Here is a 27183-nt window from a genome sequence, read left to right as displayed (position 1 = left end):
ACACAGCCTGAAACTGCATACTTGAGAATGGAACCACGGGAAGTCAGAGGGCTCCCAGGCTATCAGGGCAAATTGCAAAGTGCCTCACAGCACCGCTAAGCAGCATCAGCGAGCCTCCAGTGCTCTCCTACCTCACTTGCAGTAGCTTTTGCCTGTGCCTATGAGCAGGAGAATCCCTCAGTGTATTTCCACAAGTCAGTTCAGACAGGTGGGCAGTATATCAAGTGCAGGGCTTGATATTCTTGTCTCTTGTCTATAGAGGGAAACCCATCCCACTGATCTCCTACCCATGCCTATCCATGTGAGAAGCAGTAGGGAGACTGTTCTTCACAACATCACAGACACTTCCAGTGACTCCTCACAGCCACATCCAGTGATGGAAATGAGCCCTTCCCAGCTCAAAGGAAGGAATTGCTTGGATCCATTAGGGGGGTTTGGGGTTTGTTCACAGGTTTTTTAAATTGAAGATGCCAGAGGGATGTGAATCTCATGCTTCCCAATATTAAACACAAAATTCCACTGATGACAGTGGCTGTCACAAGAGTGGAGTCACAGTGACATGAGGGGGCACATAAGAGCCCATGGAGATGGGGCCAGGCATTACAAGAAAATAATGAAATACGCTCTCTGAGTTTGGAAGACATTTAAATATCTATTGTAGGGTGAGAAAAAGCAAATACACGCTGTTCTTTGCTACACAGCACAAGTCCACTGTGTTCCATGGAACTGATTTGATTTTGTGTGAGAAAAAATCCAGACGAAAAACTTTTAGCGTTGTTCTCCGGGTCCACTTGCTGTGACTTAGGACATGGGCGTCATACAGCTTTGCTGCTGGTTCCTGAGACAGAAACATCCCAAAGGGAGGATCCAGCCTCTCTTGCCGTGTCATTCATGATGACATTCAAAAGACAATTTGCATAACACTCCTATAAAAGAATCAAAGATGCCACCTGAAACCACTGCGTGTGATGTATTTCCTTATAGTACTGCTTGCGTTTCAGTTAAGAAACACAGTTTGTTTTCCAATACATGTTATTGCTTGCTGTGTTTACATTATGTCAAAAATGATAAAGAAGCAGAATCAAAACTGTATTAATCCCGTGCAGTTAATACTTTAAATACATGTTATTGTTTGAATGGTTTGAGCAACATAACACCTGAAAGCGTGCAAGCAACTAACACCAAGCTCTGAGCAGTACGAGATGTGGATCTGGGTGGAAGGCTGCTTCTGTGCTTTCTACGTGAATGTGGCTCATGTTTTTTGAAACTGGATATTTATGCTGGTCAACACCAGTTCATTGCACTGTGTGGGAAGGTGCTGGTTTCACTGAGGTTTTGCTGGCAAGGCTTCTCATTTTTCCTGTGGTCAAAAGCTGACAGCAAATGAGGACAACCACCTCACTACGGCAACCACCTAAGGTAATCAATAGCTCAATAGCCTAATTGGTAGGGGTATAGAGTAAGTTTCTTTCTCGTTCTCTCCCAGCAGGCCATCTGGAAGCTGTTACTCATTGTATAAGTAATTACAGAGGAATTGGGCCAGAGACAGACGCCCTAACCTGCTCCGGTGAGATTAGGACATGCTGCTTGCACCACAGTGGCTGGCTTCTGTATGTTCAGGGACACTTCCACTCCCAGATGGGTGTCTAGAGGCCAGGTCAGCTCACACGATTTCACAGCAGCACAGCTCAGCCTAACAGCCCTGCCAGCCCAGCCTTCCACCTGCACCCCCTGCTTCCAACATGCACTCAGAAATATCTGCAAATGGCCTGCCAGATACAGAACTCCCAAGGAGATAAATGAGCTCCGTGAGCTGGGCTGGCTGTCAAGTGTCTGGTCAATCATTTGTCTGCCATAGGGAAGAAGCCTGCTAAAAATGGTCCCAAACTGGTCAGATTCAGGCAGGAGGGCGTGCCCTGTGCTGAACCCAGAGAATTTGCACCAAAGACCACTTCCAGCAAACCCAGCTGCAGATTAGAGCAGGGCAAGGCTGATCAGGAAAGATCAGCCTTTCCATAAAAGGAAACTCCGGGATTTTTATTCTCAACTTGGTGCCATCTCGTGCCAGGAAATCACCTCCAGCGGAGCACTTTGCCAAGGCACAGGGGAAGCCTGAAAGCCTCTGCGCAAAGCAGCCGAGCCCTGCTGCAAGGCGTGCAGCTGCCAGGCCAACCTTGGCCACCTTTGGCATCCTTACATCGCAATCCCCCATCAGGGGCTGCTGACACACAGCACGGTGGCCAGATGTAGTGTCAGCTGGTTTAGTCCTGGATGTGCTGCTAGCCGCGGAGCCAGGCACACATCTCCACCGCACAACATCCCTGGCCTTGAAACCCTCAAGATGGTTTTGGTGCATTACCCTGTGGATCAGATAAAGGGAGCCCCATCTGCGATATCCCTGCGCACTTTGACTCTTGAACCTGTGTTTAGCTGAGGAGCAAGAGCAACACTTCCGCGAGCGGAACACCAGTAGCAGGGCTTCCCTACCACACAGCCTTGGCAGGTCTGCCGACAGATCCCAGTTAGCAGCTTACCTTCCAGATTGCTCAACCCAGAGAAAACGCATGGAATAAAACATATTCTCGCCGTCTTCGTGTGGGGCGATGGTGGCGTGTCCTAACGGAGAGAGCTAGGGGACACCACCCCGTGGGGCGAGCTGCCTTCCCTCAGAAACCCGAGGGCTGCGGGGGCTGAGGGAAGGAGGGAGGGAAGGAAAGAAAGAAGGGAAGGAAGGAGGGAAGGAAAGAAGGATGGAAGGAGGGCAGCGGGGGCGCGCCTCCCCGTCTCACGGCCCCGCGGGGCGGGCGGGAGCTCTGCGCCGTGCCCCGGCCGCCGGGATCGCCGCCCCTTGCCGCTCGGCGGGGGCGCGCAGCGCCGCGGGGAGGAGCGGGTGCCGGGCCCTATAAGGCTGTCCCGGCGGCACGGCCCCGGCTCTCGCCGCACGCACACACACACACAGCACCGGGGAGCAGCCCCGTGTGGGTCTGTGTCAGGCCGTCGGGCGCTAGGGCAGGTGGCATGGGGCGCTTCAGCGTGTGGGACTATGTGGTCTTCGCAGCCATGCTGCTGGTGTCGGCTGCCATCGGCATCTACTACGCGTTTGCGGGAGGGGGGCAGAAGACCTCCAAGGACTTTCTCATGGGGGGCCGCAGCATGAGTGCCCTCCCCGTCGCGCTGTCCCTCACCGCCAGCTTCATGTCGGCTGTCACGGTGCTGGGCACCCCCGCTGAGATCTACCGCTACGGGGCCATCTTCTGCATCTTCGCCATCACCTACGCGCTGGTGGTGCTGTGCAGTGCCGAGATCTTCCTGCCTGTCTTCTACAGGCTGGGCATTACCAGCACCTACGAGGTAAGGTGGAGCAACAGGAGCCTTTCCGCAGCCTTCAGGGAGCTGGGGGCCCTCTCAGGACTGCTCTCTCTGTGTCTCCTCTCACGCTCTTTCCCAACTCCCCGCACTCTGTGCTGCCCCATACCCCGCGTCTCTCCCAAGGACAGGCTGCAACACGCTCTGTCCCCAGATCTGCCCACACGGCCTCTGCAGAGAGGAGATGCTCACCCTGCTGCTGCAGCTCGGGAGCTTTGCACCATGCCAGATCTGTTTCCTCACTCCAGGTGCTCAGTTTAGCGGTGGTTTAATCCTTGTGCAGCTTGGGTGGTGACGTGTGGTTAATGATGTGTAATTAATATACCAAGAGCGTCTAACATACAGAGTGCATCCAACATCAAGAGCATCTGACATAGCAACCAGAGTTCTCAATTCATGCTCCTTCCAGGTAGGCTTCTAAGCTGAGGGGCAGCCACAAAAGTCCCCCTCTGGCACAGTATATGTCTGTGCTGTTCCTAGAGATTTTGGGGAGACACCTGCTGCAGCAGTAGATGTCATTTCCATTTGAGATCAGCAAGTGCTCTGTGTCTGCAAAGGTTTTTTTTGCTTTCACCAAACTATGGCTGAACTGGTCTTCAACCCTGAATGTAAGTTTTAGCTACAGCTAGCAGAGCAAAGAAATCTGGGGTGGTAAGATACATCACAGGTCAAGTCTGACTCTTTTTGGGTGAGGAAGCATCTGATCAGGGCTTTCTTCTGACACAGAAGGTCCATGCAACCTCTTGATCTTGCATGGAAGATGGTTCCTAGCTGCAGATTTGGAGGCAAATCGCTTTTCTCACAGAGGGTGTTAGGGAAGGGGCATCAGTGCAGGTGAAAGTCCTTGGATAGCTACTTTGGTCTTTTGTATTTTATTACACTGAGCAGGGGCGTTGCAGGACTGAAGGCTGAAAACAAGATTTCTGTTGGTAGATGTAGATAAGAATTCCCCAACAGAAATAACTGGTGGCTTCCAGTGCATTTTAAACTATTAATCTTTGGACTTGTCACTTGTGATATTTAAAATACGTCCCTTCTCATTAAAGGCTGTTAATTATGACTAGAATCTCACTGATAATCTCAGGGTTTAGTCAGGGTAACACACCTATAAAAGATATACATTCTATCTGCGGACAGAGTTCAGAGATCAGACAACCTTTTACGTCCATCTGGGGGTTCAGCATTGCTTCCTGGCATGAACATGTTTACAGATCACAATTTAAACGGTCACCACATGAGTGAGCTCTCTAGATTTTTCAGTTTTTGTCTGTGTCAAATTAACAGATTGACAGGTAAAGGAGATCCCTTTTGTGCCACCACATGCCCCAGGGGGTTGTTAGGACAGAGGGTGGAACGAAATCTGCCCTACAGCGTGACAAACTCATTCAGATGTTGTGTGCTCCCAGGCTGGACATAAAAGTGAGGGTTCCTGTTTTGAGAAAGGCTAAATTTCCACTTACTAGTAGAAGATGGTGAGCTGCCTTGGGCAGCAGAAGGTGAGGTTACTGTGGAGCAAGAAACCACTGGCCACTGAAGACCTTCTGCCCTCTCTCAGCAGTCTAGATGAATATGTGTAATGCTGGAGTTTCCAAACCGACTAAGGCTCAGGCATAACCGTAATGTTTTTCTTTTCACTCTGATTTCACAATGCAAACAGGTTCTGTTGTTTGCTGTAACGTCGTTGTGAACGTTGCAGAGTGCAGAGCAGGTGCTGGTCTTTGCCAAGTCCCAGTGTGCAGCTCCCTGCCTGCAGAGCGTGCTGAGGCAGTGGTGTAGCACCAATTTCCTTTTGGGGGGCTCTGTCACTGGCTAGCTAATGTCTATGTCACCTGCTCACGTGTGGTTACCTAGCAGTGAGGTCTGAAGAAATAGCAAATTAAGTTGAAAGAGACATCCATCACAATTATACTAAGTTTTGTCCATTCATGAAAACAAAACAACACTATGCCCTTTCTGTATTGCTCAGTGCTTCACTGTAGTCCTGCCAATAATGGCAAGTTCTGATAAACATTTGTTTTTTCTTTTGCAGTATTTAGAGCTTCGATTCAATAAATACCTGCGGCTCTGTGGAACGGTCCTCTTCATTATACAAACGGCAAGTAAACCTCAGAGCAGTTCTCTGGTCCTTGTAGCCACCAGGACTGTCCAGCTCAGCATAGCTGGCTGTTTCTCTGAGCAGCTGGCCCGGTCATCACAATGCACAGGTGACTGGGAGCAAGGCAAAGAAATCTCTGCTCCAAAGCATGCAGTGGATGCTGGGCTGCCTGCCCTAGTGGTCTCCCCAGGCACTGCTGAGCACCCGGAGCAGTCACTTGGCATCAGTGCCCATGCCAAGAGACAAGTGACCCTTCATGTCAGGGAAACAGCATGTAAAGGAGTTGTTTGCCTGCCCTCAGCAACAAGTTCAAAATGTAAACGTGTCCTTATTACCTGCAGCGGCAGATTTTGTCCTGTGGTTTGTGGATTCTGGGAGTCTGACTAATTCCCAAGGGTCTGTGACAGGTGACAAGGAAAACAAGCTGTCAGGAGCCTGTCACTAGCAGTACAAGGGTTTGCACCACTGCTGGGAAAAACCTGGGCGTCTGCAAACAAAAGTTGCAAATCACTGCCTCAGGGAATGTCAAACTAAAGCAGTCCCTGCAACTTTTCTCGGTGCGGTTTGCTGTATCCAGCCCGTTCGGTGAGTCAGTGTGAGACCACAGCTTTCAGACGTACAGTGAGCATGTGCCAGATGCTGTGAAACACCAGCATGAAAAATATGTTCTGTTCACAGTTATGAAGTGGATCTTTTGTGGAATTCAAAGCAAGAATGAATATAGAATTAGAAGGCTTTTCAAGTTACACTTCTGCTTGTTGACCTTTTTGGTATTTTTAAGACCCACTATGGGATTTTTAGGGCAATCACAGTTGTACCACTAAGATAGTGATCACTGAAATGTTAATTTTTTATGTAAACAGTGCTGCTTAGCTGGATTTTGTGGATACTCAAATTCATAGGAAAAGTGAAGTGGTAGCATGCATGAATCATTGTGGTATTTCATGGGCAGAAATGAAGACATCACAGTTGAGTAAGTTGGAACAAACCAAGTGTAATCATGTCAAGATCAGAAAAATAATTCTATACAACTTAAATATGTATACAAGGAAATTCACTAATGATCTATAGCTGTCTTTCTGTGCCCAGCACTAACAACTTAAATAACCTGAATCATTAAAAGAATAGTGAGGAAAGGGAACTCCCTAAGATCCTAATGGTTTAATTTTAACCATTCTGGGACTATTGACATGTGTTTAAAAGAAAAATAATAAGGATATGTAGCAATACAACCTGAAAAAATACTGAAGATAAGGAAAGATTGTTTTATCTTTCTTGCTTCAAACGACACAAAAATGTGATTGTATTTGCATCATAAAAGCTAATTTCTGATGGTTCAAAGCTTCTGGCACTCATTTGTCTCATACAAGAAAGCCCCTTTCTTGTGGTGACTCTGAGTGAGTGGGATTCAGCAGCTCACGCTGATGGTCACTGCATGGGCAGAAGTCACACAGAGAGAAGTCACACACTTGACAAGTGTCAGTACTTGTTGGTTATGAAGTGATGCAGCTGGTCCTGAGGGGAGGTTTGTCAGGGCTGGGAGCTCTCTGGGTGTGCAAGCTAAGTGTGTAAATCTGGAGAGGACTCAGAGCATAGAGAGAAACGAGTACGTGGACACACACATGGGCAGCTGTGGGCTCTTTCCCTGGTTTTCCCACCATCAGCAGATGTTGATCTCTTATCAACAGGGGCAGATGCTGATCTCTTCTTCCATGGTAGTCTCACCACCCTTTCTGGCCTGTGCTTGTACCAGGCACACAGCATGGGGCCAGGGTGATGTGGTAATGCTGGGTGCAGCCGCCCCTCCATGCTCATTGCTTTCCACAGCTGCATGACCCCTCCCTGTACCTCTTGGCTCACCTCAGCATAGCTGCTGGCCATGTGGCAGAGCTCTGCCACTGGGACTGGATTTTTCCTGCCCAAAAGCCACAGCAAGTGGTCCACCTGTTAGCTATCCTGTACTGAGTTAGCTGGGTTGGACTCCATATTTGCAGGAAGGGCAAAAGCTTGCTGAATTCTGCATAACTTCTGATTCTGCTGCACTTCCATGCCCAGGTCCCACTGGTATAAATCAGGGAATCAAAAGAGTTCAGTCATGAGAAGCTGATGCAAGTCAGCTCAGCCTGGATTTAGATCCCTTGAATCAAGACCGCTGACCTTCACAGAAGTCATCTGCTCATTGCAAGCTGTATTGCTCAGATCCATGCCACTGCTGAGCTTGTCCTGGTAGTACGAGGCAACGGTGAAAAGGCACTTAAAAAATAAACATGAAGAAATTATAGAGGATACCAGTGTATGAATCCTGCTTGGCTCTTAAAAGTGGATAGAGCAGCTCTTTGATTTGTATGTATCTTCCTGTATTGGGTGAAAATCAGCTGATGATCATGCATGGCTTCATCTTACATCAAGGACTGTAAACCCCTATAATGCTATCCATAATGCCTAACTAATGCTGTATTTCTTGTTCTTATTCATGTGCATTGCAGTTGCATACTGAGAGGCATATTGATCCCAAGACTGAGAAAATAAATTGTAATAGATTCCTTGGCAAACCATGTGTAAACCTAACCAATTTCCTTTTGCTCTTGTTTCTGCAATATGACTGCAGTTTTAAAGCAATAAAACAAGTTAATTATAAGATCCAGGAAAAACTGAAGGGGAATTGGGTATTTAAGAGTCACTGTGGTACTTGTTTTAAGCAGACTAAGTTGTGAGACTGCAGTGCTGGTTAGTATCAGACATACATCTTCTAACAGTTTAAATTATTTCTCAACAGTTAAGAATTTAGGAAATATAGGCTGGATAAGTGCTTGAAGAGAAACCATCTCAGAAACCTGTCACCTTTTCCAGGAATTTACGATTCTTCTTTTCATTTTATATCTTTTTTTCCCCATCTAGACTTTATACACTGGCATTGTCATTTATGCTCCAGCGTTAGCACTAAATCAAGGTAAGATGACCGTACTACACTGTTTTCTAAGTTATAGTTTTATTCTGCACATAGCACTGGCGTGCTTTTCTTTTTGTATTGTTCACCGAAAGATACAGCTGAAGGATTGGCTGTGAAGTCTTCCAGGATTTGTTGATCCTGATGGGAACACTGATAGAAAGCCTCCCAGCTGTAATCCTGCTCTCTAATCCTGGCTGTAAAGAATTACAGAAGTGGCTCAACAAAAAAATCTGCTCTCACTTACTCCAGCTCTCTCATGCTGTCATTAGGTCATGGCTATACTCAGAAAACATATGAAAAATTAAGTATATTTTGAAGGAATGGACAGACTAGGATGCATTATTGCCATTTTTTGTTCCAGAATGACTTATTGCCTTGAAGATGGGCTACATTTATTTTTAAATGGGGGAAAAGCTTTCACAGGGAGCCAAATGAAACTTTTAACTAGGCACAATTAGTTTGTGTGCTTGGCAAGAAAAGCCAATAACAAAATGAAAATAGAAAAATTAATTGTTTTGGCTAGAATGAAAATCACAATCTTTTTTTTTTTTTTTTTTTTTTTTTTTTTTTGGTGTCTATTTGTTTGTTTGTTTGTTTTTGGCTTGTTTGTTGAACAAAAAGGAAGAAAAAAAACAACGCTGCCTGCACTGGTCTCCTCTGGTGTGCGAGTCCCACATGCTTTGTGTCCTTGATGCTGATACTTGACCTGTAATTACAGGCCATAACAAACTATGACCTAGCTAGAAGCAATGTTTTCCGTGAGCTTTGCTGCCGTGTTTCCCGTTAGCTGGGGCTGTCTGTTGGGGAGCCCCACAGAGCCGTGCTGGGCAGCACGTGACTGTGTCAAGCTCAGGCACTGACGGGAATCCCCTGGTTCAGACACGCAAATCTTTTAATTGCCTTTTTTTTTATTACTTTCTACTTTTGCATTTAACTTATTTCGATTTGTCTGCAGAAACCAGATTGGTGTGAAAAATAGACCTTAAGTGTTTTGTCTCCCCAGTGCCTCCCTCGTGCTAATGTCCTTTCACTCTTTTTCAGTCACGGGCTTCGACTTGTGGGGTGCCGTGGTGGCAACTGGTGTGGTCTGCACTTTCTACTGCACATTGGTATGTTGGCTCTCCAGCTGAGGAAAATGTCTTTTCCTCTCACCATTCACATCAAATGTAGAATTTATTGAAAAGTCACCTAGTAATTGGGTTGCCCCATTTCACAGCACAGCTGCAGCCACAGAGACTTCACCCAGTGACTTCTCAGGAGGCAAAGGCAGCCACAGTGTGACTCGAACCTTTTCTGTTTTTATATATTCAAAATGCTGTTGTTGCTGAAATAACAGCAAAAAGATAGATTTCCTTCCTAAAAATCCTCCTATGACTCTTCTGCTAGTCTTGTAGAGTTTAGATATGGAATTTGTCAAGCACTGCAACCATAATAGTCCAGGCTTTTATGGACAAGAACCACTGAAAATAATAAGTGCCTTATGAAATGATTGGCCTTTAGATCACTGCTAGTTCACCAAATGCCTAGAAATGTGTAAATGAAACCTCCATGACATATTTTTTTTTTTTTTTATATTTTAATACATGTGAATGGTATGCCTTCTGTAGTTAGTCTTACTATATGAGCAAGATGAGCACAGTCTGATCATTAATCTTTTGATACAAACGAACTTCTGAATCAGGGGACATGATGAAGGAAATACTGGCTTAACCTATGCGTATGGCCGCTGTAATTTTTAGTGCACCTCACAGAAAGACCAGCATGTCTTGAACAGATTGCAGGATGCAATTTCTGAACATCCCAATACAGAATTATCTCTGTTCAGGGGTAAAACGGAATTAATCTATCATGCATAATCGGTATAGTAACATTGCTCTTAGCTGCATGTGAGTGTAAAGCAAGAGCACGGCTGCCCCGTAGTATCTGATATGTGCTGTTCCTCATGCAGGGAGGTCTGAAGGCAGTGGTGTGGACAGACGTTTTCCAGGTTGGAATTATGGTTGCTGGATTCTCATCTGTGATTATACGAGCAGTGGTGGTTCAGGAAGGAATTGAACACATTGTAAATGATTCCTACCATGGAGGACGACTGAACTTCTGGGAGTGAGTTTGTACTTGCAGATGTTGTGCCTTTTTATTCTGACGAGTCCATGTGGGGAGGGGAGTTGGGACACAAATTTTACATAATTTTTAACAAACTTACGTAGTTTGATGGAGATATTTTAGGGCTAACACCATGCTAAATCCTGTGAAGAGCAAAATCTTTTTACTTTGTCAAGTAATTGTCTTAAGGACGTATTTTGGATTCCACCAAATGTGAATGGGGATATTCATCAGGTCTTTTTAAAAAAATTCTTTACCAGGTTCTTCAGTAAATAACAATTTATCTAAGGATATTTTTTTCTTCTCATAAACGGTGGTTGTTCAACCTTTTTGGCTGAACTGCAGTATTATGCAGCATTGCTTCTTCCCCCAGTCATAGAATTCACAGATGGAAAAAGAAAAGGAATAAAAGCGTGTAATAGGTGAATTAATACTACATTATTCACCAAGCTAAGCACTTTATAATGTTTAAATAACACTATTAAAGTGTCATTTAAAAAAATATTCATGCCATTTAAAATCTGTTCTTCACTTAGAGCTAAATCAGCAAATTTTTTACAGAGTCTCTGTCTACAAAGGCTGGGCATGCAAACACACCTTTGTATTGGTGTTAGACTCATGTCCTTCTAGATAAGCAGGCATATTAGACTTTCTACTGGAACTTCATTTCATCACAATAGTCACAGAAATCATGCTGCTCTACTTACAACTAGAGTTTATAGGCAAATAAATTAGTTAATATTCACCTTTGGATAGACCAGAGTTTCACTTGGTCAGGATTTCAGCTCCGACTTTAAAATCTGCTTTCTGTGATTTCATGTAAAGGTGGAATATCAGAATATTCAAAATCGGGCCAAATTAGGAGAGTTTATTTTAGAATTAGAGGAAATCTTTTCTCCTAGTCATTAAAGTCTTCTGATAATGAGTTTTCCATCATTTTTTTCCCAAGTTCCATTTCATTTTTTTTTTCTTTTTCCCCTCTCATTGTAGCTTTAATCCTAATCCTTTGCAAAGGCATACCTTCTGGACAATTGTCATAGGTGGAACCTTCACATGGACTGGCATTTATGGTGTCAACCAGTCCCAAGTACAGAGATACATTGCATGCAAAAGCAGGTTCCACGCAAAAATGTAAGTCTGTTTACAGTAACTCTTAATGTCTTAATTTAGCAATGACTGTTCTTTATAGGGGAAACTTTTTTATAAATAGTGTTTTTTGCTTCTATAAAACCTATTTGTAAAAGGTAACAACTTTTGCTTTCTGCTTTGTGGACCAGGTACAAGACAAATCATCACAATAAGTGCGGATATTTGAATTACATATAAATGACTCTAACGTTCAGCTTTCTGCCAGACTGTTTCACTGTGCCACTATTAATGCATACAAATAGCTGCATTAAGTTTATATGCAACCTAAAGACCAAATAATATAGTACTTACTTGTGCTGAAGCCTTATTAAGACAGCATCTTGAATTGCTACTCTACTAAATATAACCAGTGTGGGGAAATTTTACCTCAGTAAAACCTAAAAGATTGTTCCATACCAATGGGTGTAAATGTGAGAAAATGTAGGAATGTTTTATTCAGTGATAAAATTGTTGAGGAATCATATATTTTGTTTTCTCAATAGTCTTGACTGTTTCAATGGGAATTCATTATGGACACTGGCAGAGAGTTCTGTTTTTGAGTTTATATATTTCTGATCAATCTTTATTCTAGAACAGAGTATATTTACTAACTCTGTTATCTTACCTTTATCTTCAGTGTCGTTCCCATAGTTCACAACTCTGTATGTAAGAATTATTGCCAAGTATATATAGTATATTTATAGAAGAAATATATAAATACACATTGTAACTGTAGTCCCTAAATTCTGTAATGCAGTGATATGTGGTAGAGAAGGAGTTTTATGAAGATTTTCACTTCATAAAGTCAGCAAAATGCCCACAAAATCATGTAAAATTTAGAACTGAAATATTTTTGGATTCTGCTTTCCTGTCATTTGTGCTGCAGACATTTATGGTGCTAATTGTCAGCCACATCTCCAGTGTACAGTGCCACATTCCCAGCACACCATGTGGCTTCTCCACAGCCCCTGGCATGACTGTGTACAGGGGAACAGCTGCATACGTAGTGCCCAATCTGTGTGCCAGTGAGACTGTCCTTCCCAAACACCTGCTCCACTTTGGGCTATGGCCCAGTCTTGCACCCTCCCTTCCCTCTTTGTGAAGGTGTCCCAGAGGCAGCGTGGCCAAGGGGCATGTGGCACCATGGCAGTTTCTGGGCTGATTTTCTGGGCTGTTGTAGTGGCTTTGACCAAGACTGGAGGCTGTCTGGTTCTGGAGGATTTAGATGGGATTCAAGAGTTATGAATAAAAGTACACATTTATTTGGTTGGTCTTGATGATCCTGAAGGTCTTTTCCAACCTAAATGATTCTATGATGCTATGACTCTACAGCCCATACCATATTAGTGGTGGCACAGCCTTAATTGCTGGAGTCATCTCCTGCTGGCGTGGGCAGCTGAACTCCATGGCATCTTGCTTGTGCCTCTCTTGCATGGAGAAATCTTTTTGTATAATGGTTACAGTTTGTTACAGCTGTAAACACTGTCATTCTGTGATGATTATCTAGTTCATTTGCAAACATAATTAAACACTACTGGCAAGTTACATTGGTGGCCTGCACCTCTTGTTGCCATTTAATCTGTACATAGAAGTGTCAAGTGTCATCAGGTCAAAATAATAAGGCTTTGCACCTCCATAGCATTTATTGTAAGGCTTTACTTAGTAATAAATCAGATCTGAGGAAGTAATTCTTTCATGGGTCCCAACTTGTGGGCTGCAGGAAGGCCTTAAATGATGGCACAAAAGTAAGAATTTTCTCAGGCTTTGGGAAAAGATTTCGCCCCATTCAAGAAACAAACCAATAGGTATGAACACATGGTGTCATCCTCAAACAGTGACTAGGCAAATCAAATAATGCTTAAATATGAGCAATATCAGGCACTCAGAGCAGGAGAGGTACACTTTCAGAAAAATATAGGCTACCAGCACATTTTCCTCTACTTTCTTTTCAAGGTCATCAGCTGTCATGTTGCAGTGCTAAAATCTTAGAGACAGACTGAAACAACTAACCAAAAATAAGCCTTGCACAGTCACAGTGCCTTCTTCACCCAAACTCCACCTCATGTTACTCATCCAGAATTAATGGGAACACCTCCCTCCTGCTACAATTATTATACTACAGTGCTTAGTCATTGGGTGTACCAGGAGCTAGACGTGTAAATCAGATGAAAAACGCAGTTTTCTTTTCACTGTCAAACACTGATGCAATTTAAAAACAGGAATTGCTGGATGCAGACAATTTCTTTTGCTTTCTTGTGTTTCTCTTGACTTTCTAACCTTTACTACAGGCTTTAGGCTAACACTGCTATTGCATTTGTTTAAAAGTTTTACGTTGATTTAACTCATTGGTTAAATTTTGATCAGTATCAGCTTCTGAGTGCCTTATGTCAAGGTAGATTATGCCATGCCAATGCAGGAACAGCTTCAGCTAAATTGATGCTAGACATCCAGCCATTATGTGTCTATAAGAATCACAGAATCACAGAATTTCTAGGTTGGAAGAGACCTCAAGATCATCGAGTCCAACCTCTAACCTAACACTAACAGTCCCCACTAAACCATATCCCTAAGCTCTACATCTAAACGTCTTTTGAAGACTTCCAGGGATGGTGACTCCACCACCTCCCTGGGCAGCCTGTTCCAATGCCTCACAACCCTTTCAGTAAAGAAATTCCTCCTAACATCTAACCTAAAACTCCCCTGGCGCAACTTTAGCCCATTCCCCCTCGTCCTGTCACCAGGCACGTGGGAGAACAGGCCAACCCCCACCTCTCTACAGCCTCCTTTAAGGTATCTGTAGAGAGCGATAAGGTCGCCCCTGAGCCTCCTCTTCTTCAGGCTGAACAAGCCCAGCTCCTTCAGCTGCTCCTCGTAGGACTTGTTCTCCAGGCCCCTCACCAGCTTCGTCGCCCTTCTTTGGACCCGCTCAAGCACCTCGATGTCCTTTTTGTAGCAAGGGGCCCAAAACTGAACACAGTACTCGAGGTGCGGCCTCACCAGAGCCGAGTACAGGGGGACGATCACCTCCCTAGCCCTGCTGGTCACAGTGTTTCTGATACAAGCCAGGATGCCGTTGGCCTTCTTGGCCACCTGAGCACACTGCTGGCTCATATTCAGCCGACTGTCCACCATCACTCCCAGGTCCTTCTCTGCCTGGCAGCTCTCCAACCACTCATCTCCCAGCCTGTAGCTCTGCTTGGGGTTATTGCGCCCCAGGTGCAGGACCCGGCACTTGGCCTTGTTGAACCTCATGCAGTTGACCTCAGCCCATCGGTGCAGCCTATCCAGATCCTCCTGCAGAGCCTTCCTACCCTCGAGCAGATCGACACACAAACCTAACTTAAAGAAGGCGACTACTTTTTACTACTTTTTTACTACTACTTTTTACCTACTTAGCATAGAGAGAAATTTAAAGTGCTGCTAGTGCTGTGTTTTGATAAGCACTAATTGCAAATATGAAGCATAAATGCAGAGTTTTCCCGTCTGTGTTATCCAATCAGCCTTTATTTACATAGGTCTTTTTATGAGTTTACATTGTGCTTGCCAATAATTTTTCAATGGCATAAAACTGCTGGCTCATCTAGTTAACCTATACTACTGCTTTCTAAAAATACGTATTTCAATGCCTCACAAGGTCTATAAAGTCATGTTTACTTCTTCATTCATCCTGATGATCCTCTGGAGCAGTCCAAAGGCTGATGCTCCTTGCCTTCCTGGAAACTGAAAGCACTAAAAGGCCCAGTGCAGCAGTGCAGGCATGGATATGTTTGCACAGATACCAAAGGTCCTCCAGGGATCCACCCAGCAGAGGTCTTGGCACAGGTCTAGTGTATGTGATCTGTCAGGCAGTTCAATCTCTATCAGCGGATGATACGCAGATAACCAGGAGGCCACTGCTGGAAAGGAACACTGTTTTCCAAGGCCAGGCTCCCTCTGGGTGTGTTTGCTTGAGCTGACACGTTAGGTTAGCCACAGCTTGAAGACCTTTGTGAACCAGGAGTCAACAAGAGCTGAGAAGCATCTGAGAACAGGAGATAGGTAGAATGGAAAAACCTTCATGGAGGGGGCTATGGGGTGGGGAACAGCTGGGGAGAATGATTTGTTTTTCATGACCCATAGAGGTTGCCTGTTGTGTGTGGCAAAAGAAGCTCACAACCACACATTTCTTCTCTGTCTCTGTGTCAGCTGTAGCTCCCAGCAGGACATGGGGAGGGGATGGGATTCTTTGACTCTGTCAGGCTCCAAGGGGGTAAATTAGTAAAGGGGAAGTTCTGGGGTCAGTGGTGACCTCTTGATCTCTAGAAGTGGAAGCTGGAAGTGGCTCCAAAGCAGGTCCCAGGACAAGGGAACAGATGCCTTGTTGTTGCCTACCATGGAGGCTTTGCTGGGAGGAAACGGTGACTTTGTTGCTTTATGAGCATGATTCCAGCATTGTGTAAGTGTGGTAGTGCAGCTCCAGAGGCAAACGATTGGTGGTGCTGATTAAAGGTACCCAACACTTTGATCTGGGGCACCCCACCTTGCAAATCTATCTGGGGTTTGTCTCTGCCAAGGGGCGTGGTGAGGGGGAAAGTGTTTTCTTGCCAGCTGCCTGTAAAGTAAAACTTGTGCACATGACGAAGTATATGGATTGCCATATCACTGCCATTATCCCTTGAGTAGACTTAGAGGACAGGTGCTGAGACTGCTACCAAGAACAAAATCATGTCACATGGAGCCATGCCATGATTCCCGTTCAGGTGGGCAGCCACATGAGGCATGGGCACCTGCTTGCTTGGCTCTGGAGGGCACTTGTGGTCCAGTCTTTTAATTGTAGCATGGGGGGATGTCTAACTCTAACATGTTGTGTCCATGCATGTTGGCACAGGTCCCTCTACATCAACCTGGTGGGCCTCTGGGCAATCCTGGTCTGTGCAACACTCTGCGGGCTGTCCCTGTACTCCATCTACAAGGAATGCGACCCCTGGTCAGCAAAGCAGGTGTCGGCACTCGACCAGGTATGGCCCCGTATCTCAGTGGGTAGCAAGGGGAAGGGGCATCCTTCCCCTTGGGAAGAGTGATAAGGGAGCAGCCACTGAGCATGTGTAACCATTCTGGTGGGTTCAAGAGCTTGAGGGTGGGGATGAAGACATGCCAAGTCTATATTGTGTGTCTGTAACACAGGGATTAAGTTTAGACCATGGTGGGAGGGAATACCTGGAGAAGGCAGCAGACCTGTCTTCTGGACCCATCAGTCCCAGTATCTCCTTGGCTATCACAGACCTGCAGATCTTTTTGTTTGTTTGTTTATGCCTCAGATAATTGCAGGCTCTGGACAAATCCCCATGGACAATAGCTGGAAGGCGAGGAAAGGAGCAGAGATAACGGAGTATTAGAGGCAGGACTTAAGGATAGAGTAAGATGAGGCATGGAAGGCCAAGATGGATACCTGAAGACTCTTAGGTGCCTCCTTTCAGTCAAATTATTTTGGTGGAACCTAGAAGTAAGATACTTCAAGAAGTAAGATACTACAAGACTGACTTGTTGGTTAAAAAGAAATGGTTCACAGGCAGAAAATCTTAAAATATGTATCTTTTTCCAACACTCCGATCTTGCAAAGGCCAACAGATGGCACACAGCTTCCAATATAGAAATAGTTCTAAGGTACCCTAAAGTTATTGGACTTAATCTAAAAACGTTTTTGTGGTGTCAACAGCAGATACAAGAATCTACTGATAGAGTGAAGTACAATCCAGACTACCTGCTGGTCAGTGCTAGTTACGTATACTGTCATCATTGGATATGCTCACCTCTGCTAGGTTGTCTTAACAGACTTGTCTGTATCTCAAGTGGATGTTTTAAGAATTGTTTTCTTTGTAGAAAACCAATAACTAGTGCAAAATGGGACATTCAAAATTAGAAGAGCTAGGCAGAATACCAGTGAGAAGGTTATAAAAAAATAATACAGGAAAAAAAGAAAAATTACAACAAGATAGTAATAATTCTTACACTCTGAATTTTTTCAGCTAATGCCGTACCTAGTGCTGGATATTTTCAAGGATTTTCCAGGAATGCCAGGGCTTTTTGTAGCTAGTGCCTACAGTGGGACGTTAAGGTAAGTTGGATTCTAATGACTTTTTTTCTTTTCTTTTCTTTTTTCTTTTGTTAATGCTAAAGTTGCATTTATCCTAAAACTTCTGCATTTCATTTCCTTGTTCTTTAAGAAAAGCACTATGAGCTGTTTGTTGTTGCATCTTACAAATTCATAGTTTTCAATAGCAGTGCTCTGAGTTCCTAAGACTCAAAGCTGTTTGGAGTTCCCTACTAACAGCATGAAGAAATTGCTAACCATAGGTGATGTACAGAGCTAACAAGCCCTGTATCTCTGTGCTTTAAAGCCCCTCTACTGTAGGAATTCTTAAATATTATAAACATGTAATTGTACAACATAGCTACAGTAATGTTTATAGCATTATACCACATATAACAGGTATTTTCATTGACTTCTCCAGCCCCATCTTTTCATTAAGATTTGCCTTGTCTTCACTAAGAGCAATTATTTTAAATGATTTTTGTAAGCTATTAACTGCATCACCTGCAGCAATAAGTCATTTCAACCAATACAGTGGTTGCATTTGTTCTCTGACACCATTCTAGACAGCAGCGGTTTCTCTCAGCTAGTAATCCATCTGTTATCTGTGATTTCAGCATCTAAGATAAAAAAGAAATGTATTAATCTTGTGTTCTATAGCACAGTGTCCTCCAGCATCAATGCTCTGGCTGCTGTGACTGTTGAAGACCTCGTTAGGCCACACTTCAGATCGCTATCTGAAAAGAAGCTGTCATGGATTTCCATGGGGATGAGTATGTCTGGAAAATCTTTTCCACTTTTGCTTTGCAAAGTGAGGGATTGATTCAGATCTCACGGCAGCATAAGGCAAGAGCAAGTGCATTCAGACCAGTAGGACTACGTTGCTGCATTACTTGGGGGAGCAGAGATCATCTGTGCAAGTTTTATGCAGAATGGGGGACAAGCTATTTCTAGAGAAAAAAAGAAAAAATCCATCATTTGATGTTTAAGCAGTAAAGCCAGACTGCCTATATATTCAATATTGATCTACAATAGTACAAAACCAAATGTCTTGGATTAAAATAGGTGCTGTTTTTCATTAATCTGTCAAAACCTAGAAGCACAGGAAACAGTTTTGTAACAAACCTTGTGAAGAGAGCGATATGTGAACTACAGCACTCCAGAGAATGAACAACTTCACATCTTCCCTGATGTACCCTCAGACCCGCAGTCTGATAAGTGCCTGTGTTTAATGACCTTCCTTAGGGAAGAGGGTCAAAACTGGGCTGAGCAGATGGCTTACATCTCTGACGTACATTTGCTGTCTCTGCTGGTTGTACAGCCTGATACCAGCTGCAGGTGTGGCCCAAGGCAGCATGTGTACTAGGTGTGAAAAAACACAGTCCCAGCACAGTGTCATAGCCCCTACCGCAGAGCACAGCAGAGTGGTGACAGGTGCCAAACACGAAATATTTTCATCTAAGAGCAGTTTCTCCAACATTATTGCTCCAGTATTGTTGTGAGTTGCCTGAGCTACCACATTAACAGTGGGATTAACCTATTGCTTGCACCCTTTTGCAGTGTAACTCGACAGGGGTGGAGGTAGAGGAAACAAATGAGCCAGTGTTGTGGGTGCTGGCAAGAGGGGCTATGTCCTGGTAGCCCAGGATGTTCTTTGTCACACTGCCAGCTCCCGGTAATCTGCCATCATTCACTTTCTTGCTCAAAAGAAAAGCAAATTTATTCATTCAAAATAAGAACCACATCACAGGAGATAAGCTGAGAAATGTGAACAATGCATGGGGTATTGGTGTGATGGCTAATCCATATGGATCCATCTAGGATCAAGTGCTTAAATAATCTTCAGTAATATACAGGAATAGGATTTTGTCATGTTTGCATCATTTCCTTTTAATGCAAACACAAAACTGGCCATTTGGGCTCTTTTAGGAAAAAAACAAAACAAAAAAGATGCTAGCAGGTTTGTTTTGGGGATGTCAGGGCCCTGCTGGGTTAGAAGGAAGCATTTCTCCATCTGTGGACATTTTGTCAGATCATTCTGCACATCATTCTGCCTTTCCCACACAGGCCTGTTTTATGGTGGAGTCTGCATCGCTATGGCTGCGCTGGCATCTCTCATGGGAGGCTTGCTGCAGGTGAGTGTCAGGCTGCTTTTTCACGCCTGCATTGAATAATCCAGAATGAATTGTGTAAGGAAATAATTGCTGGATACCATTATGAGATTAGCCTTCATTCTTTGTTAGTGGCCTCAAACAGCCTAAGCTTCCACTCTGAGCACCCATGTCACTATACAAAGTCCTGCCAGCTGAGAAGGACAATTAAAAACCCATAATTTCCTTCTTACCAGCTTCCCTTCTTGCCCTGTTGGAAGCTTTAACTTTCCCTGCACAGCACTGAATAGACTCTTTTCCTTCCACAGGCAGCACTCAGCATTTTTGGCATGGTTGGTGGCCCCCTTTTAGGACTTTTTGCCTTGGGAATCCTCTGCTCCTTTGCAAATGGAATTGTAAGTACAAATTTAAAACCCTGTTGGACCAAAATTAATTGATAATTTTGGCTATGTCCTTCCCCTTCCACCCCCAATAATTTTGTGTTGGGCAGCACATATGTCTTTAATAATTTCCATGTGGATCTTTACCCTCTCTCACTTTCCACCTTGAAGTGCTGAACCTCTTTAAATGACAGGCTCAATTGGATTGCTCTGCTAGAGTGCTTCAGTACCATGATATCAGCATTTCCAGAGGAAATGGCTACTCCATCAAAAATATATTTGACCAACTCTGGGAGTATGGTCCATGGGTCAGTCTGAGAGGATTGTTATTTAGTAAGATTTGCTAGTCACTAACCTTTACGTTTTTACAGTTGTGAATTTTAAGTGTATGCTGCAAAAAGAATCACTAGCTGTCAGCCAGCAAACCCATCCAGAAGAGACTCTTGCAAAAACAAATCACATAAGGAAAAAGGGAAAATGCTTTTGTAGTCATTTAAGGAGGGCCTCAAATAAACCAGCTTTTTCCCCATACCAAACAACCCAAAGTTATCCCTTGATTATAAATTCACAGTGGCAAAATAAGAAGTGATATGTTCAGGAGCCACAAGTAAACATTGTACTCCTCAAAAGTTAAATGAAGTAAATTCCCAGTTCTCCCCAACTGTTTATTTTTTGTATGTAGCTTTCAGTTTAGATTATTTTAAGTGTTTCTTACTTATCTAGTTTTTGTTGATGATGTTGTTTTAAGTGTACTTTTGCTTTCCTTGTAAGTCCAAGTTTCATTTTCTGTTTTGCAGGGTGCATTTGTGGGTCTTATCACTGGCTTCGCTGTTTCACTTTGGGTTGGAATTGGTTCTCAGATTTATCCTCCACTCCCAGAGAGGACTTTGCCACTGCCCCTCTCAACTGACGGCTGTAATATATCCATTTCAAGCAATCTGACTACATCAACAGCAAATCCATTAACAACAATTTTCAGCACACAAGCTCCCGAAAGGTATACAAGTTCATCTGTGATATCTGCAGCATGTGTTTGATGTAAAACAACATAAACATCTGCCTAGCATTTGGGTTACTTCAGGAGAGACTATGATTGGTATAATGGGAAAAATATTAGGGGTTTTCTTCCCTCTGCAGTTGCTGCATGTGTGCAGCAACTTTGGGCACTCACAATTAAACATAAAAATTACAAATGATAATACAGGGAACAGCTGGAACAGGAGCTAAACAAACATACTTCTAGAGATTCTTAGTCATTATACTTCAGAGCACCATATAATCAGCAATGGATACCCTGGTGCACACACAGGTGCCCAATATCCAGTCTGACAGACTACCTCTGACACAAGACCTCCAGCATGACTCGTGGCTGTAGGAAGGCAACAGAGCACACCGTCAAGGTGACCAAAACAAGATGTAAAATGAGGTGTGAGAATTGCCCTATTATTTCTGGCTGTTTAGAGCAGCACATGGCTGATGTCCTACCATATTTTTTTTCTTTAAATAATACAGCACATTCTAAAGATGGTACCCCCTCGTCTGGATAGCTGGAGTGCTCAGCTCTGCACTAGATTCTGAGCAGAGACAAGACTGTCCTGTTTTACCTGCTCGGTCCCATGTTGCCTACTGCATTGACCAGTCTCCTCCCCTGTGAGAGCACTTCTGCAAGTTTTGTAAAAGATTTTCAGTGGACTTTTTATTGTTTGGAGGTACAGCACTAAGAGTACCAGCTCATTTCATTCAGAAAGTAGCTCTTTATTATACTCTGTCTGGAAACAGACAACATTTTCAGGTTGCCTGGTAGAAGAAAGCAGAGGTTAATTTTTTTCCTGCTCTTTTTCAGGCCTGTCCTGGCAGACCGCTGGTATTCCTTGTCCTATCTCTACTTCAGCACACTTGGGACACTTATCACGATAGTTGTGGGAATGATTATCAGCCTCCTAACAGGTACTAGTTCCGCTGCTGAGGTTGAACATAAGTCTTAGACCTGTTTCAAACTAAGATGACCAAATGGAGAACTGCCATTTCCGCACTCAGTGCTGGTGACTGTACTGCAAAGGCTGGATATTAGGAAAAGCTTCTTCACCAAGAAGGTGGCTGAGCACTGAAACAGGTTCCTGGGGAAGTGGTCACAGCACTGAGCCTGCTGGAGTTCAAGAAGCATTTGGACAACACTCTCAAACAAATGGTTTAATTTTTAGGTGGTTTAATTTTTAGGTAGTCCTGTGTGAAGCCAGGAGTTGGAATTGCTGAGCCTTGTGGGTCCCTTCCAACTGTTGCATGTTCTGTTGCATAAAGGTTCCCATCCTAATTTACATTTCCTCCTCTCAGGCCTTCTGAATCCTATGCTTGGTCTCTAATCACAGGAAAGATTACTTTAAATTTCTGAGGAGAAAGAAGTTTTAGCAGTTTTTTAACCCAAGGGTCAAAAAACTCTATCTGTCTTTCCTGTTCTGTTAGATCCCAGCAGGGTGTGAGGTTGGAGGGTAGTCCCTGAACATGGCAGCAACTTAAAGCAAGGAGATACACCCATGCTACTTCTAGAAGACAAAAACAGTTTTACTTTAAGTGAGTTCAAAGCACTCAAGCATGCACCTGCACAGTGCATGCTTTTCACCACATTTCCCATGCATGTAGCAGAGTTGCAGACTGTGTGCATGTCAATGTTGACTCCTTTCTCAGTTGCCCTGTACTACTTGTGAAGAGATAAAAGCAACGAATGAAACCAGGGACTTCAGTTCCAGCTTGTGGCCTTTCTGCTCTTGCAGCTAAGTGAGATGCAAACTGCACTTGTCATCTGCATTGTGCATGGCAGAAATAGCACAAAATTAGTTGCTCTCACAGCTGTCCCCACTACTCCTGGTCAGATTCCTGCTACATCACTCATCAGACTTTGGTGCTGTTAGAATTCAGACCTACTAGCCTGACCTATAACTACTTCAGAGATGAATTCTGTTTTTCTTCAGGACTACAAAACTCCAAACTCAGCAGACAGGTTGGCTTCTAGTACATTCCTTGTGCCTTACAACTAGTAAACACAAGATACACTTCTGCCATTTTCTTTTCCTCACAGGCTGCTGGAGGATTTTCTCCCCTTTCTTCCCTTCGTCTGTCCTTAGTTCCCTCACTGACATGCTTCTTTCTGCAAAGGCAAGGTTGAGCTCTGGCAGTGATGCTTGTAGACAAATATCATTTCTTACTAGCTTGGGATCAGGTCACCCATAGTCACTCCACTGAAAGCCTCTCCATTGGACCATAAAACAAAGTGCAAAATCAGAGTAACTCAGTAAATCCAGATGAGAATTCCTCAGCCCAAGAAATAGAAACTCCAAAGAACCAACTCAACATTGCCCTGGTCTTTGTGGAACAAGATCCCGTTTAATTCCCAGGTGATAGAGATAATTCCCAGTACATACCTCTTCTCTCTTTCCCACACACATACTCACACAGCAGTTCATCTTCCCTGCACTAAAAGTGCCCAAACATCCAACTATCCAACTAATCCTCTACCCTTCTCGGATGGTTGTCACAGCATTTTACATATTTTTGCATACAGAAACCTGGGGAGGACCTAGAAAACTCTGAAGAGGGGCTGAGGCATTTCAAGTAGATCCTGAAGATCATTTCATACTTTGAAAGATGCAGGGGACACTTCATTGTAAAGAAATGATCCCTAAGGAAAGTAACATCCAGCCCGTGACTGCTTGATGGCTTTTCTTGCATGACTGTCCTGCTCATCTGGCTTGGTGCCCATAGCTGGGCTCTGACACATCATTCACATGTGTAAAATTGGCTGATTGAAATCTGCCTATTTTTTAGGAGGACTGAAGCAGAACACAGACCGTAAATTCCTGCTGACCAAAGAAGATTTCCTTTCCAACTTCTCACAGTCTAAATCGGATACAGTAAGTGTAGTTATTTATGCATACTCTAATTTCAAGTAATCTCTCCTCCTGTGGACAAAGGCAAGCAATCCTTGGTTTATCTTTTCCCACCAGGATGAATAGCACCTGATGCTTTTAGGCAGGAGCACAGCACAAGGCAGGTGAGAGAAAAGCAGCTAGAACAGGCAGGGAAGCTGTGTTTGGCCACAGCTTGACTTCAGTAACAACAGAGTAGCAGCTCAGATAAAAGGGACAGTTGTTCTCCAGGTTTCTGCCAAAATACTCCCTCACTAGTCTTTTGGAAGCTGATCCAAGGCAAATGTTGGACTCAGCAAAGCTTCCTTTGTTTGTAAACTTGTTCTCTAAATTCTTTTTTTTTTTTTTCTCAACATCAGCTACTGTTTGAGCGAAAGCATTTCTAGATAGACAGTGTATCTATTTCCTCCCTCCCTCCCTATGATACAAGAAAAGGGGAGAAATTGGGTTGAGCAGAATAACATCCCTTAGAAACGCTAACAAAGGGGAAATACAGTTTTTAAAATAAACTAGAAATAACCCTTCAGTTACCGCTATCAGGATGCTGAACATGCAAGTTTAGATTCGCTCAGTGTTTTTTGAATACTGTAGTATGGGCAATGGTCATATTTTTAAGATGGTCCAGTTTGCAAAGTGTTTCTCCCCATGAAAATAAAACCTTTTAGTATGATCTCATCTATTTTAGTCAAACACCAGAGAAATGAGGGACTTTTTACAACACTCCATTCTATTTGCCCATGTCAAAACTGGACACCAGCTACCCAGGTGTTGTCATTTAGTCTTAAATGGACCAGCATCTGTTTTCACCATCTGGGAGTTTAATCTCTGATGTCTTTTGAAAAAATAAGAAAAAACACCAAACATATGGAAGCTAATGTTCACAGCTAGTTTCTGTGTGGAGTCAGAAACAAGTGTCTGCCTGGGTAGCAAGTGGTTGGCATCACCACTAGCGCAGAAAGTTAATTACTGAGAATAAACTGAAAAATAAAACTAAGCAACTTTCTGCACATGAAGAGCTCAACATCTCATTATGATTAGTGAAGATCAAGCATCAAAGCAATGATGCATGTTAATTTTCTTTTCATGTCAAAGATGGGGCAAGGACCAAGGGTTGGGATCCAATAGCTCAGGGACGTGGTGGTGACAGAACACCAGACTTGAAAACAGCAATTAAAACTTTGCACACCCAAAAATGCTTTAGATGCTTTACAGGACAAGAACATTTTATGTGACAAGAACATTTTACACAACTAGCGTCTTATGCAATGAGAAATTTTCCATACCCTTAGAAAAATACCAGCTGCTGCAATGAATAACTATGCTCTGTCAGCAACTGACGTGCATTTTCCTGCAAGGCCTTCCGTAAATCGGGCCTGACTCTGCTTCCTACAGGTCAAAGAGAGGAAAACTGTTTCTTCCACTTCCCAACATGGCTTTTGTCTTTTCTTTTTTAGGCAGAGAAAGTGGTAGTGTTGAGCTGGAAAACATCTACTAATGCAGCCGAAGGAACTGACAACCCTGCTTTCAGCCACATTGAAATGGATGTAGCAGGCGATAAGAACAAAGTCAATGGCCTTCACATATGACATGGGGCCATGTCAGCCCTCGAGGACAGTTTTGTTGACGTGAAGCACTGCTGACGTTCCTGTGCTGGGTCAGTTACCAGCCCTGCCGGGTTACAGGCAGGAGTCTGCTGAGCTTCGTGGTACTGTTACCCTTGCACAACCTTGACATGAGTCAAGAAAGGAATCAGGTCTTTCCTGCTGCTCTCTCTCTCACTCTGGATCTTGGTGACAGGGCTTAAGGTGATGGTTCAATGTGAAATATTTGCCTGATATTCTTGAGCCTCCTGGAAAATAACTGCTTTGAATTTCAGTTCACTCTTGGGGTAAATTTTTTATTTGGGAAGAGCACTGTTCCCTCAGACATGCTTGTTCTCCTTTTTTTTTTTTTTTTTTAAAGTCCTTAAATGTACAAGGAGGTAGGTACTGTAGGATCATTGCAGGGTGCATCAGATTGAAAGAAACAGTGGATCTTCTTTTGTAGCACAGGAGATGTGCTTGTCTCCATCTGGTTGCTTTGCAGAACTGATCCTGACAGCATATTTATTTTGCTGTTTTTGTCCTATATATTTGCTTTCATTAAGCCACTCATTGTTTGGTTACCTGCATCTACTCCTGTGTGCTCACTGTTGGAAGCTACAAGAGTGTCTTTGGAGATGGGTGAAAGCAAGCATCACTAATATCGTGCTCTTTACTCCCTGCCTGACTCTTCTGCCTTGTCTTCCCCTTCCAGAGCTGGCCCTCATAAAGTGAGCTATCTGGGCTTTTTATTCAGTGCCATGTAGCAGAACCACTTGCTGGCCAAAGACCACTCTTGTACTGGACTGGGTGTGCTGTAGCAAAGATGTAAATGGAAGAAGATGGCCCTCTTTGCTGTACTGGGCAAGAGAGAAGGCTGCACCTGCAGTTGCCACTGCTGTTATGTGTGGGGCTGTGAGCTGAAACCTGCTATAGCCATTTGTGTTCGTGTAGTCCCTGTTGTCATTCTGGGGATTCACTTGCAAGACTGGGACAGATCAGGCCAGAGTATGTTGTTTTGTCGTGGGCAGAGTCCACTGTGCAGTCCCCAGGTAAGGAAGGGATTACATAGGCTGTAGTTTGGTAAAGTCTTGTCCATGGCTGCAAGGTACTGGATGGCTCATCCTCTGGTGGGGCTGCCAAGAGGAGCTCAACAGCACATCCTTCCTTGACCATGTACTTCTGGCTTGGAAGGGTAAAAACCACTATAGCTTCCTTGTCCTATCTGCTTTCTGGTACAACAGGGACCAGACTATTTGACCCACTGTGTTGTTTTTGCACTGCAGACTTTCTGCTACGGGTATATGTAAGTGTTCAAAACTTGTCTACAGCAATGGAACCAAGTTGGGTAATAAAAGTAATTGCAGGAAAGCCAAGCTGTGAAGCTTATAAAGCTGTATTTCCACTCTGCTACAGAGAACCAAAATGTGGTGAAAAGGACTGGTGTCCCTCTGTGTGTCTCTGCTTAGTGGCACATAGT

General features: G+C 43.9%; 1 protein-coding gene and 1 long non-coding RNA gene across 2 annotated transcripts; one reads left to right on the top strand and one right to left on the bottom strand.

Moving 5' to 3' along the window:
- Nucleotides 1–628: 628 nt before the first annotated feature.
- LOC137849330 (uncharacterized) lies at nucleotides 629–2711 on the bottom strand. Its single transcript, XR_011091859.1, has 2 exons — nucleotides 2535–2711; nucleotides 629–926 (listed from the first exon to the last, which is right to left on the bottom strand). It is a non-coding gene; the product is annotated as an uncharacterized lncRNA (long non-coding RNA).
- Nucleotides 2712–3000: 289 nt separating this feature from the next.
- Nucleotides 3001–27100, top strand: SLC5A8 (solute carrier family 5 member 8). The gene is made up of 15 exons (XM_068668873.1): nucleotides 3001–3351; nucleotides 5396–5461; nucleotides 8360–8411; nucleotides 9453–9520; nucleotides 10360–10514; nucleotides 11505–11645; nucleotides 16510–16639; nucleotides 17648–17736; nucleotides 18373–18485; nucleotides 19780–19847; nucleotides 20132–20218; nucleotides 21001–21200; nucleotides 22047–22150; nucleotides 24023–24108; nucleotides 25578–27100. The coding sequence occupies exons 1-15, from the start codon at nucleotides 3019–3021 to the stop codon at nucleotides 25707–25709; spliced, it is 1824 nt and encodes a 607-aa protein (XP_068524974.1). The 5' UTR covers nucleotides 3001–3018; the 3' UTR covers nucleotides 25710–27100.
- The last annotated feature ends 83 nt before the right edge of the window (nucleotides 27101–27183 follow it).

This window comes from Anas acuta, chromosome 1 (genome assembly GCF_963932015.1).
Source record: "Anas acuta chromosome 1, bAnaAcu1.1, whole genome shotgun sequence".
In the NCBI taxonomy this organism is placed as follows: domain Eukaryota; kingdom Metazoa; phylum Chordata; class Aves; order Anseriformes; family Anatidae; genus Anas; species Anas acuta.
Note: the sequence above shows the minus strand (reverse complement) of the source record. Positions and strands in the feature narration are given on the sequence as shown.